Genomic DNA, 17008 nt, shown 5'->3' on the forward strand with positions numbered 1-17008 from the left:
GGAGGTAACATTTGGGAAAGGGAAAAAACAGTCGGCAAGAACAAATTTCTCATTTCCATTATACTTTTTCCAACTACTTTTTCAAGCACCTAAAAGAAAGGAACTTAAGACATCTGCATATAACCATCAGCTCATTAACTTTGGAAAGCAAGGTTTCCTTTAAGACCAGCAAGATTTTCAGGGTATACGTTTTTGAGAGTCAAAACTCCTGTCTTTTTCACTTGTATCTGAAGAAGGGAGCTTTGATGCTTGAAAGCTTATACCTGGAAAATCTTATTGGTGTTACTGGATTCATATCTTACTGTTCTACTGCAGATCCTCATGGCTACTCACCTGAAACTATGTAAAGAAACTCTGCTGAAATCCATGGAATGTCTTTCAAGCTAAATCACTCTAAAAATGGAGATGAAGGTTCTTTGTAAACTGTGTACTCCAGGTTGTTCTGGCTGATTGACAGCATTAAGCATGTTGGTCTCTTATGGTCATTGGTCTGCATTGGCTATCTGATGATACTTTAGCCTGTGCTTCGAAGCCCCCATCACTATACCCTTTTTTACTGAGAGCTCCTCTACTATTGTTAATTGAAAGATTAACCTGAAATTAGCGTTACAAATTATGCACCACTTCTCCCAAGTAGTTACGTTGCCTTGTATATTTACGTACAAAATCTGTGCTGCTAAAGCAAATCAGGCAAATATGGTATGGTTGGGAATGTGCCTACTACAAGTCCCCTCAGCTGACTTTCTTGGGCTTTTCAGGAATATGAGAAGAAACTGGCCAAGCTGAAAGCTGATTATGAAGCTGAGCAGGAATCTCGCGTCCAGCTTGAGGAGGACATTGGCGCCTTAAGGATTGCTTATGACTTGCAGTTGACCACTTTGGAAAGGAGGAAGGAAGCAGGTACAGGTGAAGCAAAAATTTCGTATGTCCCGGTACACTAAGATTGTCAGGCAGCCCTTTGTTTGCTGTCCCACCACTTAGGATCGCCCATCCAGAGCCCCCATGGCTGACATTTTCCTCCTGTGCAACTAGAGCCCCCCCCCCCAGGTGTTATTCTTTTAATCAGTAATTGCCAGCTCATTGTAGCAGTATACGTAGCTATCTGTTGCCACAGTCTATTAACTCCTCTGAGTTTCCAACTTTCATTGGGAAAAAAAAGTATAAATCTCTGGTCCTTTTTGTTGTGGAGGAACTACTAGATCATAACACTATAGCTATCTAGCACTTAACGATTTTTTAAAAAGAAGACCTCTAGTGGTGTATGTGTATGGGTGCAGGGGAATGGTGGCTGATGGAAGAAAGTACACACAAAATTCCTAATTAGACCCTCCATTGTCAGAGCTGGTGCTTTGTATTTGCAGCAATGGGCAACAGAAAATTAGTGAATCCTTGCCTCAGGGTGCAGCCCAGTTTGCAACTTTGCCATTTGAGGTCCTCATCTGAAGAATAAGCCCTGGTGCCCGCCTCTGGAAGTGAGGCAGGTGGTGACCAGAAATGAGGGAAGGGGCTTTTCAGTGATGGCACTTGCTTTAAAATGCCAAGCCTGCCTGGCTTTTCTGGTACTAGCTTTTGAACACTACATTAGACCAAAATATTTTTGTTCACCAGGTCTTTTAACTGAATTTCATCTCCATGATTGTTGTATTCCCTCTGATTACAGGTTGCTTTTATGTCATGTTTTTATGCCAAGTTTACATTCCCTGTTTTGCTGGTTGTGGTTTGAAGAAATTTTTTTAATGCGAAGGTTGGGCTTTCTTGGTGATGTTTTGAATTATTTTAAATTGTATTATTGTTGTTATTATTATTGTTTTATATTATGCTATTAGCTGCCATGGACAGGTTTTAGGGAGTGCAAGATACACGTTCTGAAATATGTACATAAGCAAAAAACATACATAGGACAGGAAGATGCTTTAAGGCCTAGAGACAGGTGGTTTTGTTTTTCCAGGGTGCTGAATTCCATTTCATAGAAGAATCACTGATCGTACTGTATACATTCATTCTACTTCTCCTGGTAAATAGACTTGACCAAGGGTGTCAGTGGAACAACAAGAAGCCAAAGCACTCTCAAACCATTTTCCACTTCGTCTCTAGCCTTACAGAGCGTCTGATTTTAAACTTCCGGTTTCCTCACATTTTCCCCTTGCTTTTTTTCTAGGGACCACAGAGCCAGTTGAAACTTTTCCTGAGCACATTCCCCAAGGCCCTGATTTAGAAACAGAAGCGCCAGTCAAGGTATCCCAAAGGATAAGCTTCCAAAGATTAAATACATTTTGCATTATGTATAAACTTTTTTTTTAAAGCTGCAAAATGATCCAGGATGGGTGGGAACTGTGCATGTGTCCCCGTCTCAAGATCCCAGCTGTGCTTCTAGGACTTACTTGCGGGGGGGGGGGGGAAATGTATATGTCATGCACAGGTCATAGGGGGCGATAGCACTTCTACATCTTTGAAAATAAATACCCTTAACCTGATCCAGAATTTATGTGGGCATTGTGAGATCAGCAGCTGTGTCCGCATGACCACATTATACAACTCATTAGTTTTGCTGGTTTGTGGTGGTGGTTTAGCAACTTCAAGGCATGTCTAGGAGAGCATGTCCTGAGGTTGCTTGGCAGCTACAGATTATTGTCCCCCCACCCTCTCCTGGAACCTGTTAAACAACTGGTTGGCTGGAACTGAAATATGGCAGCAACTCAACCAGCCGCAGCAGCGACAGCATCTGACTACTGGATGCACAGTGCTCTGTCAAGCTTTGATCAAGGGCATGGCTCTCTCTCCAGTGGGGTGGTCCAGTCTTTTTCCTTCACTGAAAAACACAGTGTTTTACAATTTGGAAAGGTCGACCATCTCTCAGCTTTCATTTACATTCAAAATGGCAGCCTCCAATTTTCTCTTGCTCCCAGGAGTTTGGCATGGCAGAGCCTCCTGTCGCTGAGACCAACAGACCTGAAGAAGTACCTGTAACTGTGGACCAACAGCAAGTACTTGCCAGGTCAGTGATGAAGATGATGTCCAGACACATGGAGTGATATCCTTAGAGGCCATCTAGCCCAGCCCCCTGTTCAGTTGCAGGAACTTCAAAGCTAGTACATAGTCAACAGATGGCTATTGAACTGCTGTTTTAGAATTTGAAGGTTTTTTTACAAGGAGCAGAGTGATGGTAAAGTCAGTTGAGTAAATGTGGAAAAAATGGCTTGAACTCATCCCAAGGGAGGACAAAGTTGCCCAGAGAGATCAGTCACAGACGTTCTACCCTCCTTGGCAGACAGGTTCATGCAGAATGGGGACCCTGAAGACAAGATGCTGAGATTTCCATGTTCACAGTTCCCAGAGTTTTTAACAGCTTGCACGTGGAGTCCCTGTTTGGATTGGGACCATGACATGAGCAGGATTTAAGAGTTCCCTCATGCTATTGCCCCATATGGGAAACATGAATACAGATATACGTACTTGTATGTTTATCCCAGTGGGGAAAATAGCAGCTCCGTGGGCCTGTTTCAGGTTGGGAAAACGGCCCCAAGGAGAAGACTTAAACCCCACTTCGCTTGCCCTGTGACAGCCAGTGAGATCTGTTTCCCTTGCATTGTAGGGGTTAGTGTTAGACTGAGATCTGGGAGATCCAGGTTTGAATGCCCACTGGGTAACCTTGGGCCAGTCACACATTATCAGTCTAACTCATCTCACAGGGTTGTTGTAACGATGAAATGGGAGAATGGTATAAGCTATGTTGGATCCCCATTGTGGGGGTATAAATGTCTAGATAATTGAATATATTCTGTGATTCCTAATATCAATCGGGGTCCCCAGGCATCTGGGGAAAAAAAATTTGAATGCTGGGAGTGACAAAGAACTCCCACCTTCTTGGCTGGTTTGATCCTGAGCGTAGAAAGTTTGAAGAACCATTTGTAGATCTGTGTTGGATTCTTTTAGGTTGCAGCTGCTAGAGCAACAAGTGGTTGGTGGAGAGCAGGCTAAGAACAAGGATCTGAAGGAGAAGCAAAAACGGCGAAAAAGGCTTGCAGATGAGCGGAAGGAGCAGCTCTTGAAGGCCCTGCAGGGAACAGACGAGGATAGCAGCGACTGGGTGTTGCTCAACGTTTATGACTCCATCCAGGAAGAAGTGCGAGCCAAAAACAAGCTGCTGGAAAAGATGAAGGAGAAGGTGATCATTTTCCCCCTTTGAAACACAGTTGCTTTTTTACAGTGCATGACAGGAGCATCTCTCCATGCAGTAGAAACATAGAGCTGGAAGGTACACCAAGGGTCATCTAGTCCAAACCCCTCCACAATGCAAAAATTCGCAGCAGTCTTTCCCCACCACCTCCCCCAGTGACCCCTGCTGTATGCCCAGAGGAAAGCAAAAAAATCTCCAGGATCCCCGATTAATCTGTCCCAGAGGAAAATTCCTTCATGACCCCTAAGTGACAATTGGCATTACCTTGGGCATGTAAGGATGGGCCACGAGAGCAAAGCACCAGCTCATCCCTTCATGCCCTCCCTCTCCTGATCTTCGTACATTCATACTGAGACATAGAATCATCATTGCTGTCAGGTGGCCATCTAGCCTCCTCTTCTAGTACAAAAAACATGCGCATCACATCAGTTTAATCATAATCTCTCAATGTGTTATTTGCCCTTTGTACCCTGGGAACAGGCAGCTCTTGAATTACTGGTAGCTTACCGGCTGCTGCAGAGTAGCTAATGCAGCATCCCCTAGCAAACCTAGGGAAAGAACATGAATATATCCGCTCTAGGCTTTTTAAAAAAGGGTGTGTGTTTTTTTAGAATTGTTTTTCTCCGTGCTGCTTAGATGACAGTTTCATTTCTGGCGCTCTTCCTAGTCCATGTTCTGTTTCTATGACAGAACAAAACTTAGTAACATGTTAGGAACTGGAAGTAGCTCGAGATATTTTCATTACTCAGACTTAAGTCTCGGTAAAGAAAAGATTGGCGACCACTGCCTTAAAACATATGAAAGTGGAGTAACCGAGAAAGGAATAGGTTGTACTTTCTGCAACTTTTAAAGCATTGTTTTTCGATGAGGCACTAATCTGTCTAGAAGAGCGGTATATAAGTGCAGATATTATTAAGTGCAGATATTATTATTATTTGCATCTCTGTCTGCATTGGCTGCACCATTGCCGTAATTTTCTTTGTTTTCCGTTTTGTGCTTAGTCTGTTATGCTGGGTGGGGGGAGGAAAGATGCAGAAGAAGGCACAGTATCTATAGCAGTTGTGTAGAATAGGGAATTTTGACAGGCGCAGGATTGCATGATCAACTGTTCTTGCCAAAGAGTCACCTATCATTTTAAAAAGTGGGACTACAAAAGGCTGAAGCCTTCTCTGGGCAAACAATGTACACATATACTCTCATACATGGGTAATCTCTACCCAGCTGCCAATTCTCACTTGAAAATATACAGGGTTGTTGTTAGTACCTCCTGACCAATCCTCACACACCCAGCCGGGTCTCTGCCTCAGAATCTATTTGAACATTTGGGTAAGTACAGGGTTGGTTCAGCGTGATCAGGGCTCAGCATGTATGTGGGAATGCTTCCCTCTTCTACCCACATGGGTTTGCCCCCTTATGTGGTAAGTTCCAACTTGTGTCACTTTCAGTGTTTATGGAGTGAGTTAATATATTGATGGGAAGCATAATCTAATTCACTTTCTGGGCCATAGTGTCACTGTGCAGTATAGAAACATTTGGTAGTACTTTTAATTAATTGTAGGGATACATATTTTTTCCCCTTAGTCATGAAAATTGCACTAAGGAAATTGCTATAGATATTGTGATGACTGCTAACATTATCATTGGGGTTGATGCAGAGAGAGAGACAAAACTGCAGAAGGCGGGGGCATTGGGCTGTTCACTGAGAAACTAGAGTTCTACATGACTTGAGGACCAGTTTTCATGTGGATGTTTGTCACTTCATAACTGCAGTGTCAAGTGATAACTTGTATGTGGGAATCATAGATACAAAATGCCTGTGATAGCGTATCACCTCAAACACAATGATTTTCAGTAGTTTGTATATTCAGCTGCTTGTCACCAATTCTGAGATAATCGGATGACTTTTCTAATGCATGTATGCTCCAGTCCAATGATAATCCCCGAAAGGGATCTAAGCATTTCTTGCAAGTGGTCTGATTTGTTGGAAGTAAATAGAGACTGAGAGCCAAGCTACAAGCGACGGCTGACAGAGGTTGGACACTTGTCAGCTTCCCTCAAGTTTTGATGGGAAATGTAGGCATCCTGGTCTTGCAGCTGTAATGGAGAGCCAAGCTGTAAAACCAGGACATCTACATTTCCCATCAAAACTTGAGGGAAGCTGACAAGTGTCCAACCTGTGTAAGGCGTCACTTCTAGCTTGGCTCTGAGCGACGGCTAGTCAGAACCTGTGTATCCATCCTTTCATTCTCTGGTGCTGTCCCTTTGATGTGCCAATTGCCACTCTCAGGGAATTTTCCTTCTAGCTGACTCCTCCTGTCTCTTCCCTTCTTCATCTTGCCAGCATGACAGCTAGATGTGCTCTCCTGAATCTCCATCCATCCTAGTTTAGCTAAAGATAAAGACAGGCACCACGTGGACTTTGTTTCCTAAACATCTAGTGCAATTCTGCTCTGCCTCTGTGCTCTCCGCCTAACATGGTTAACGTTACGTCCTGAAGTATCGATTATGGAGGTGGGGTAGCTGTTAATAGTTCATTTTATTCAACTCTTATTCTCTCACTGCTTCTCTCCTTCTCAGCTGCGAGCAGCTGAAGCTGAAATCAGAGACCTGCAGTCAGAATTTGAAATAGAGAAGATAGATTTCCTGGCCACCATCCGCCGCCAGGAGCAAGAACTCCTGCTCCATCAACAGCTTCTGGACCAAGTGCAGCCTCTCATAAGGCGGGACTGCAACTACAGCAACTTCGATAAGATCAAGCAGGAGTCCACCTGGGATGAGGACTTGGGTTGCTGGAAACTCCCAGAGCTTGTCACAGAAAAGACCAGCTTCCCTGGTAAGGAGACTGCCTCAGACTTGCTGCCATCTGGATGGCAGTGTGTGTAGTGGTTAGTGTGTTGGACTAGGATTTGGGAGATCCAGGTTCAGATCCTCATTCAGCCATGGAAGTTCTTGGGCCAGTGACACACAGTTAGTCTAACCTACTTCATAGGGTTGTTGTGAGGATCAAATGGAGGAAGGGTAGAATGCTGTAAGTCCCTTTGAGTATTCATTGGGGAGAAAAATGTGGTCTAAATTAGGCAAATAAAATAAATAGTGGCTTCAGCTGCCCAGGATGTGCCAAGATTGATATTTGCTAGAATGCACACATTCCACTGGTTTGTGGAACCCCAAAGCGGAAGCCTCCTAAGACAGCCCGGACTCCAGTGTCACGAGTCCCCTGCAAATGAGTAGCTAAGAGACTCTGAGTTTGATGCTGTATTTCAGCTAGGCTTCCCTCCACGATTTACCATCCTCAAGGCTGCCTGACTTTCCTATTTTCTTCAAGGTCTGTATTGCTCGGGGGAGCAGTTAAAATGACACTCTTCTTATCTCAATTAACTAGGAAACTGGGAGCACCCTTTTGGCTCGCACACTTCCTCCTGAAGATCAAGGCCAAAGTAGGCTTGCATTCTGAGTTTCGCATTTGGAGCTTCCAGCAATCTGTTTTTTTTAAAAAAAACAACTTGATTTTCAGAGGTGTGATTGAGATTGCAGTGCAGCAGGGGTTTATGTCCTTGAACCTGAAATGACCTCAGGAAGCTGTTATTTCACACCTGAAAATTAAGTTATAAAAATTGTTGAGCTTTCCAAAAACGGACTCCTCAGTGCATATCCAGTTGTTCATCTTCGTTCTTCTGTGCCTCCACACATGGGGACTGCGCAGGCGCAGGCCAGCCGCCGGAGAATTTTCTAGAGCTTCCATGGCTCCGAAGGGGCCGTTTGTCGCGCGCCTCAGCGACCGTTTTCCCGCCCAAACGGTCACGTGATCCTCCAGCGACCAACGGCCCCTTCCCTCAGTTCTCTTCTTGCCGCCGCTTGGAGAGAACGTGAGCTTCGTTGCTCTGTGCTTTTTTGTGCTTCGTGCTTTATTCTGACTGATTGCTTGGCTTTTGACTTCGGACTTCGTGACCTCGACTATTCTTCGGATCTCGTTTTGGACTTTGTTGTGGACTCGGTAATTTGACTCGGACTGTTTTTGACCTTCCTTTCGCGTGCCCCTGAAGATGGCCTCAAAGGCTCTCTTCAAGCATTGCCTCCAATGCCACACGAAAATGGCCAAGACCGATGGCCATGAACTGTGCCTGTTTTGTTTGGGGGAGACCCATAATGTGTCGGCCTGTAAGATTTGCCAGGGCTTCACCAGCAAGGCCCGGCAGGAGCGCAAGGCCCGACTGAACTCCTCCCTGTGGCAGAAGGTCATGTCCGGAGGCGCTCCGTTGCCCTCCCCCACGGCCGGCCCTAGCCCCTCTGCCGAACGGCATTCAAGAGCTGGCTCAGTGGCCTCCGCGAGGTCGGGGTCGAAACCGCGTCCCCCGAGTACCTCGGCGTCGAGAGCGGCCTCTCCAGCGCAGGGACCGGTGCGGCCGCCCCGTAGCGCGTCTTCTACCAGGTCGGATCCGAGACCAGCTTCGGAACCGAGGGTCCTGGTACCGAGTCCCCGGTCGGAACCGACGACCGGTTCGATCCCGATCAAGGCGAAGAGGTCGAAGCCGAGGTCCCCTTCGAAGACGAGGAGCGCGTCGGTTCCGAGGTCTTCTTCGGAACCAGCGAAGAAGAAGAAGACCAAGCATCACCGGTCGCCGCGTCCCGCTCCTCAGGAGGAGGTCATCGTGCTTCCTCACACGCCTTCCCCTCATCTGGGCTCCCCGGAGCCAGAGGACATCTCCGTGCCAGTGCCGGATCCGATGGCCTTCGAGACGGTGCCCGCGGAATTCTCGTCGGGGCCGGAGCCGAGCCCGCGCCGTCGGAGCCGACCATCGCTTCCCCTTCGGTCGCCGAGGCTGGAACCAAGCCCGTCTCCTCGTCGGAGCCGTCCGTCGCCTGTCCGTCCGTCTCCACCTCCGGTCGGTCGTGAGCGGCATGGTTCCGGGGACAGTGTCCGATCAGTCCGGTCCACTGCGTCCCGGCATCGACAGGCTTCCTACCTCCCCTCGCCATACCGTTGCCAATGGGAGGGGGCACCTGCGGGCTTCTCCGTGTCGGAACCGAGGCCTTCGACATCGAGGTCGGCGTGGGCTCCCCCTCCGCTCCAGGTTCCGGAATCCCAGCTCGGTTCCGATGAGGAGGATGTGGAGAGCTTTGGCGGCTACCAGTCGGAGTCCTGGTCTGAACCATCGCCAGCTGAGGAGCTAGTGCCATCTGCGGACTCCCCATTCGAGGACCTCCGCATCTACGCCGACCAGATGGCAAGGATGGCCAAGGCTCTCGAGATGGACATCTCTTCAGCAGCCCCGAAGACCAAGGACAAGCTCCTCAAACGTATTTACGGGGATAATCCGGCGTACGTTGGGTTTCCAATGCTCGAGGGTATTGAGGAAATCGTGGAGAAGGTATGGCAGGTGCCCTGTGATCAGCCTCCAACATCCAAGAGGATTGAGCAGCTCTACAAGATCAAGCAGGGTACCTGGCCGGCACTGGTGAAACACCCTCCACCTTCCTCCTTGGTCACGGAGGAATTCAACCCCCGACGGTCGGGTCACTCCTCGGTGCCTGCCGATAAAGAGGGCAAGAAGCTGGATGCCATGGGCAGGCGCCAGTACATCGTCGCTTCGCTGGGTCTGAGGATCGCCAACTACCAGACCATCATGGCAGGGTACCAGTTGTACCTCTGGGAGAAGTTGGCATCCTACACTCGAGACCTTCCACCTGAGCAGAAGACTGTCGTCTCCCTGTTGCAGACAGAGGCTGTCCGGCTGTCTAAACAGCAAATGAATGCCGGGAGCCACGCTGCCGACACTGCTGCTCGGGGAATGGCTTCGGCGGTGGTCCTCAGGCGCCACTCCTGGTTGCGGTCTACGGCCCTGTCCCAGGAAGTGCGTTCCAGGGTGGAGAGCATGCCCTTTGAAGGGGACTCGCTGTTCTCCAAATCGACCGACGAGACCCTGAAAAAGAAAAAAGAGGACAGGCAGACGGCGCGGTCCTTGGGTCTGGCTCCAGCGGACAAGCCCTCCTCCAGGCCACGGTACGCTCCCCGGTCCGGCCCTTACCACTACCAGGGCAGATACCAACATCAGCGGCCGGGCTACCAGCAGTATCCTGCCTACCAGCAGCGGCCTTACCCTCCCGCACAACAGCAGAGGAGGCGTCGGCCCTTCAAGCCTCGTCCGCCGCAGCTACCAGCCCAGCAGAAAGATCAGCAGGGCGCCGGGAGGCAGTACTGACGGGTCACGCCAGCCGTATCCCCGGACTTTTCGGACAGACTGAGTCCACTCCTCTCTGAGTGGGAGTCAATAACATCTGACTCATGGGTCTTAACTATTGTTGAACTGGGATACGGGCTGGAATTCGTTGAGCTGCCTAGATGCAGTTCACCCCTGACAGCTGTTAATAACACTATGGCCGAGCTGGATGCGGAGATCGTGTCGCTCTTGGCCAAGGGTGCTGTGGAGGAATTGCCCTATGAGGACTCTGTAAAGGGTTTCTTCTCTAGGTTCTTCCTGGTCCCTAAGAAGGATGGGGGCTTACGTCCCATTTTAGATCTGAGGGGCCTTAATGCCTTCCTCAAGGTGACCAAATTCAAAATGGTTACGTTGGCGGCTGTGATCGCCTTGCTGAAACAGGAAGATTGGTTTGCGGTTCTTGACTTAAAGGACGCATACTTTCACGTGGGCATACGGAAGGAGCACAGGAAATACCTGAGCTTTGTTTACCGGCAAAGGGTTTTCCGGTATAAGGTGCTCCCCTTTGGCCTGTCCACTGCCCCACGAGTGTTCACTAAATGTGTGGCCCCGGTGGTTTCCTTCCTACGGGAAGAAGGCTGTACCATCTTTCCGTACCTCGATGACTGGCTCATCGTGGCTGAATCGGAGTCTAGGCTGGTGCAGGACATTGCCTTGGTACTTAGCACTTGCCAACGCCTGGGGCTCCTGGTGAACTTGGAGAAATCCAAGCTGGTGCCCAACTGCAAGGTGTCCTACATTGGTGCACTGTTAGACTCTGTGGAGGGTAAGGCCCTGCTCCCCTTGGAGAGGGCTCGGTCCCTAAGGGGTCTAGTGTCCATGTTTAAAAGGAACCGATTCCAGTCTGTGCGCACTATCCAGTGCTTACTAGGGCATATGGCAGCGGCCACCTCTGTGGTGCCTTTCGCTAGGCTGCGTATGCGCCCTCTCCAGAACTGGTTTGTGCGGAGGTACGATGCTCTGCTGCACCCTCCGTCCCTCAAATTCTCTATCCCGAGGGCCATCCTCCCCTCCTTGGACTGGTGGCTGTCTGATGACAACTTGTTTAGAGGGACCCCTTTTGGGTATCAGCACCATGACGTCACGGTTACCACTGATGCCTCTCTGTTGGGATGGGGGGCTTACTGTGGTGATGTGTCTGTGCAGGATGTCTGGTCTGACAGGGAAAAGACCCTCCATATCAATGTGCTTGAACTAAGGGCCATTCGTTTCGCACTTGTGTCTCTTACAGCACTGCTGAGAAATCGTCAGGTCTTGGTGCAGACGGACAACACGACTGCCATGTACTACGTGAATCAGCAGGGGGGCACAGTGTCCATGGCCCTGTGCCGGGAAGCCACACTCACTTGGCAGTGGGCTATCAAGAACGGCGTGTCGCTCCGTGCTATACACGTGGCTGGGTCAGACAATGCCCGGGCAGATGCCCTCAGCAGGGTCCCTTTGCTGGACCACGAGTGGGAACTGAACGTAGAGTGCGTTGGGCCGATCTTCCAGATGTGGGGTCATCCGGTGATAGACGTGTTCGCCACTGCGGCGACCACCAAGGCCCACACGTTCTGTTCCAGGGCAGGGAGCGACCCCCTCTCTATTGGGGATGCCTTCCAGTTTACGTGGACGCAGGGCTTGCACTACATGTTTCCTCCGTTCCCCTTGATTCCCAGGGTCCTGTGCAAGATAGAGGAGGACGGGACGGACTGCATCCTGGTGGCCCCCTTCTGGCCACGGCAGGTTTGGTTCCCGAAGCTCCTGCGGATGTCCCAACGGACATATGTGAGTCTGCCCCCTCGGCAAGACCTTCTCCTAAACGGGAGCCTAGTCCACCACGATCCCAGGAAGCTGCACCTAACGGCTTGGCGGATCGTTCCTCCCCTGTAGGCTTTACTGACGAGGTACAGAGGGTCCTCCTGAATGCCCGTCGGCCATCCACTAGGCGCGCTTATGCGGCCAAGTGGCGCAGGTTTGAGCTCTGGGCACTTGCCAGAGGAGTGGTGCCTGACAGCAGTCCCTTGGGGGTTGTATTCGAGTATTTGTGCCACTTGCGTGGCCTGGGCTTGAAGGTGTCCTCCCTCAAGGTCCACCTGGCAGCGATATCAGCTGCTCACGCCCGAGTTGAGGGTGCTACGGTGTTTTCTCACCCACAATCCCGCCAGTTCCTTAAGGGCATGTACAATCTTTACCCACCTGTGTCGGCGCCAGTGCCTCAGTGGTCGCTGTCCTTGGTGCTCTCACGTCTCATGTTGCCTCCATTTGAACCTATGGCTACATGCCCCTTGGATATGCTATCCTACAAGGTAGCGTTCTTGGTGGCCGTCACATCGGCCAGAAGGGTCAGTGAGCTGTCTGCACTGCGGTCTGACCCTCCCTTTCTTGTGTTTCATCCCAACAAGGTGGTCCTGCGTCCCTGCCTCGGGTTCCTGCCCAAGGTGGTGTCCGCCTTCCACCTCTCGCAGGATATCTCACTGCCTGCATTCTTTCCTCAACCTTCCTCTAAGGGGGAAAAGGCCCTCCATTCCCTAGACTTGAAGAGGGCCCTAGCCTATTACCTGGATAGGACGAAGGGATTCCGTTCCAGTCCTCACCTGTTTGTATGTTTTGGGGCCAAGGACAAGGGTAGCAGGGCTTCCTCACAGACCCTGTCTAGGTGGATTGTGACGGCCATTAGCAAGGCCTATTCCCTGGCAGGGGTGGCTTGCCCGCTTCATGTCAGAGCCCACTCCACGCGGTCCCAAGCATCCTCTTCGGCACTCCTCAGGGGGGTGCCCCTGGTTAACATTTGTAAAGCAGCCACATGGTCCTCTGCAGACACCTTTGTCAGGCATTACGCCGTTGATGTCAATGCGGAGCAGGATGTATCTGTGGCCAAGGCTGTCTTACACTCCCTTTTTTCCTGAGGGAGTTTTGGAATGACTTTCTTGGCGTACCTGTTGGGTACCCTTGAGTGAAAGTGTGTATATATGTACCTGGGGGTGTGTATATATGTAAATGTTGAGTATTTATGTGTCCTTACACAGTATTTTTACATAGATGTATATATGCATATCTATTTATTGTTGTTCTTGTTTGTTCAATAAAATTGTGTTGGACTTCACCCCCGCCTTCCTTATTGTGTGAAGCTTGGTACACTCCCATGTGTGGAGGCACAGAAGAACGAAGATGAAAACAGGGTTAACATACCTGTAACTTATGTTCATCGAGTTCTTCTGTGCTGACACACAACCCTCCCTCCTACCCCGCTGTGAACTCCAATGCACGATAATGTGATGGCTGTAACGGAAATTGGTGTTTTTAAGGTGTTATGGCTGCAGTGTGTTGGTCAAGCGGCGGCAAGGGAGAACTGAGGGAAGGGGCCGTTGGTCGCTGGAGGATCACGTGACCGTTTGGGCGGGAAAACGGTCGCTGAGGCGCGCGACAAACGGCCCCTTCGGAGCCATGGAAGCTCTAGAAAATTCTCCGGCGGCTGGCCTGCGCCTGCGCAGTCCCCATGTGTGTCAGCACAGAAGAACTCGATGAACATAAGTTACAGGTATGTTAACCCTGTTTTGTTGTTAATTATATCCCGCCCTCCCCACAAGTGGGCTCAGGGCGGGTCACAACAATAAATAAAATATACAGTTTGGCCTTCATACTGACACTTAGGGAAGAGCTTGAAAGCACAAAGGAGATTGCTTCTTGGAGCATAAGGCAGATTATGGAGGCATCTGGAGGTATTTCCAAGAACTTAAGCTTCATGGAACTATATTTAAGGCTTAGTGGGATGTTATTTATTTCTATATCTCAAAAAGCTCCCACTGTCCATTTGTACACATTAAGTATCTCTAAAAGGGATAGATCTTTTTTCTTCAGCCCTGTTAGCAATGCTGCTTATTAAAACCGTTTTGTGTGCTGGGCACAGTGTCTGTGTACTGATCCCGGATGGTGTGATAACAGGAAACGGTGTAAAGGACGAGATCGAAAGACTCAGCCATGCTTTTTGATTTTGTTTCACAGCAGTTTCATCGTTTTCACAGACAAAAGTGGGCAAGAAGAGCTCTGCATCAGAGCACAGGGAAACATTGACAGCGGTAAGCTGGGTTTTCCTCTGGGGAGGCAGCCTCTAAGCAATAAAAATAAGTTGTATAAATTATGCAATATGCAGATAATAAATGATCCAAATGTGTTTCTTTGCTGTTAAGTTTTTTCCTGGCACAACTACTTTATTTTATTTATTTACACCAAATTATACCCAGCCTTTATGCTCTCATCAGGGCCAGCAAGGCAGCTAACAGGTAAAATAAGCGTTATAAAAACGTATCTTAAAAACCATTAAAATCAAAGAAAAACACATCATTAAAACAATTAAACCAAAGCTAAAATACACTTACAATAACAAACTATTTAGGCTAGACTACATTCACTGGAAGTCCCTGAACTTGTTCCAGATGTTACCTTCCAGATGTTTCCTTCAGCAACTTTAAGAGTTGAAATGGGAGCTTTAGTTCTTAAGTCCAGAGGTCCAAAAGACAGAGGCATAAAGGTTGCTAGCACAAGAATCCACCAGTTGCATAGCAGTAATGAGCTTTCTTCTGCTTCCTCCTCCTCCTTGAAACAACTCTTTTCAAGATCAGCCACCTGCAGCTGGCCTAAACTCTTAGCCAATCAAATGGGCCAAAACCTCTGATGATAGGTCCAGCTGTGGCCTGACCTCACAGGTAAGGGAGGGAAGAAAGAACTCATCACACCACCCTGTAATGCTACATGCTAACACACCAGAAGGCCAGTGCCAGCCTCCGTCAAGCTTTGTCCTCAAAAGCTGTTTATCTTATCCGGCCTCTTCTCTGGCCGCAATAGACAAGGCGGGAAAGTCTCAAAAGCCTGAATCAAGATGTTTTAACTGAAAAAGAAACAAATTAGGTAAATGAGTTTCTTTACAGAGTGCATTGCAGTAACCTAATCTAGATATAACCCAAGAATACACAGTGGCCATATTGTTCCTGCCCAGGAAAGGCCATTGCTGGCTAAACCACCAAAGCTGGTAAAAAGCATTCCTGGCCACAGCTGCCACCTGCTTATCCAGCAGTAGGCCTGGGTCCAAGAGCACCGAACTACAGACCTTTAACAGGAGGGCAAGCCCATCCAGAAAAGGTGACACTTAAATTCCTGGATCAGATCTTCCATTCAGCTGTAGCACTTCCATCTTGTCAAGATGGAAGTTTCAGTTTATTAACCTGCATCCGCTCCAAAACTGCCCACAAGCACCAATTTGGAGTTTCTGCCGCCTCCCTGGGCTCAGCAAGCAAGAGCTGGAGCAGAATGTCATCCCTATCCCCATACAGCCCCGATTCCCGGATGATCTCACCCAGCAGTTTCATGTAGATATTGAAAAGCATAGGAGACAAGATGGAGCCTTGTGGGATGCCAAAGGCCAAGCAGCAATCCCCCAGCACCACTTTACGAAACCTAATCTCTGGGTGGGGCTGGAACCATCACAGAACAGCCTGGAGAAAATGTCCTGTCCTCTTAACAGAGGCTTAATGTGTGGAAATGGCCATGTAAAGATTTTCATGGCATGGAGGTAAATAGCATCACCTGGTAAATCACATCCCTTTATGCCTCTGTTAAAGGAATGGGACTTTTTCTTCTCCAGGTGTGTTGGCAATGCTGTTTCCATCACTTTGCTATTTTTTTTATTTCTGGGACAGCAGGCTAGAGAGAGAGAATTTATGTAATCCAGCAGTTAAGATTGTGGAAATTGGACCTTGGAAAGTGGGCCTCAAACTTCTGTGGACCCAACTAAATTCCATTCAAAGGGGAAGAATGGGGTTAACTACTGATAAACTGGTGACCACGTGCTTATGTCTCCAGCAGGAAGAAGACCGCTACAAAATGATGCTGAACAAGAGTGACAGCGAAAATGTTGCCAGCAATTATTTCCGTTCAAGGCGGGCAAGCCAAATTCTCAGTGCTGACCCCGTGAAGAGTCTGGGTAAATCTTCTCTTCCATTCTTTGGTTTTCTTCCTGAATATCCCAATTTGTACTCTTGTTATTGTCCTACATGACCCCACCAAACTCAATCCCCCCGTGAAAGGATCCCTTAACGGACCGTGGGGGAAAAGCCTTTCTCTGCCTGATATCCTGGAGGACCCCTGCAATAGGAGTAGGACTGAAGGTCTGACTTCATAGGGCACCATCTGTCAGGGGCTGGACCCTAGATCAGGCTTGTCACCTGAGGGAGAGTGGGAGGATCTGGGAACTGACTGTTGCGGGGAAGACCTGTTGATTCAGGAAACCCCTGATGGTTCCAGAGCCCCCTCAGATATTGATCCCTTAGCTCCAGAGGCCTTACGAGAGGAACCTAGTGTGAGATTAGTACAATCAGTATCAAGGAGAGTTTTGTGCAGGCAGGGAAAGTTTGTGGCTGCAATGAGATACCTGAACATCATCTTTTTCTCTCTTTCCACTGCAGCTTCCCACTGTGTGCCCTCCCATCCTCCATCCTATGGCATGCCACCTATTTCCCTGACCCAGACGGCAGAGATACCCCAGCCACGCCCATTCCGCCTCGAATCCTTGGACTTTTCTACCAAGACAAAACGCAAGAAAAGCCGGAACAACCGGAGCAGTGACCCTTTCTAA

General features: G+C 48.9%; 1 protein-coding gene across 1 annotated transcript in view; it reads left to right on the forward strand.

The window, feature by feature from the left end:
* Window positions 1-17008, forward strand: part of KIF17 (kinesin family member 17) — a 35010-nt gene extending 18002 nt beyond the window's left edge. Inside the window, exons 7-15 of the mRNA XM_054970119.1 lie at window positions 759-900; window positions 2159-2235; window positions 2907-2995; window positions 3934-4165; window positions 6755-7010; window positions 11107-11109; window positions 14383-14456; window positions 16237-16357; window positions 16839-17008. Of these exons, the coding sequence (XP_054826094.1) occupies window positions 759-900; window positions 2159-2235; window positions 2907-2995; window positions 3934-4165; window positions 6755-7010; window positions 11107-11109; window positions 14383-14456; window positions 16237-16357; window positions 16839-17008 (1164 nt within the window). The remainder of the gene's footprint in view (window positions 1-758; window positions 901-2158; window positions 2236-2906; window positions 2996-3933; window positions 4166-6754; window positions 7011-11106; window positions 11110-14382; window positions 14457-16236; window positions 16358-16838) is intronic.

This window comes from Eublepharis macularius, chromosome 2 (assembly GCF_028583425.1).
Source record: "Eublepharis macularius isolate TG4126 chromosome 2, MPM_Emac_v1.0, whole genome shotgun sequence".
Lineage (NCBI taxonomy): Eukaryota > Metazoa > Chordata > Lepidosauria > Squamata > Eublepharidae > Eublepharis > Eublepharis macularius.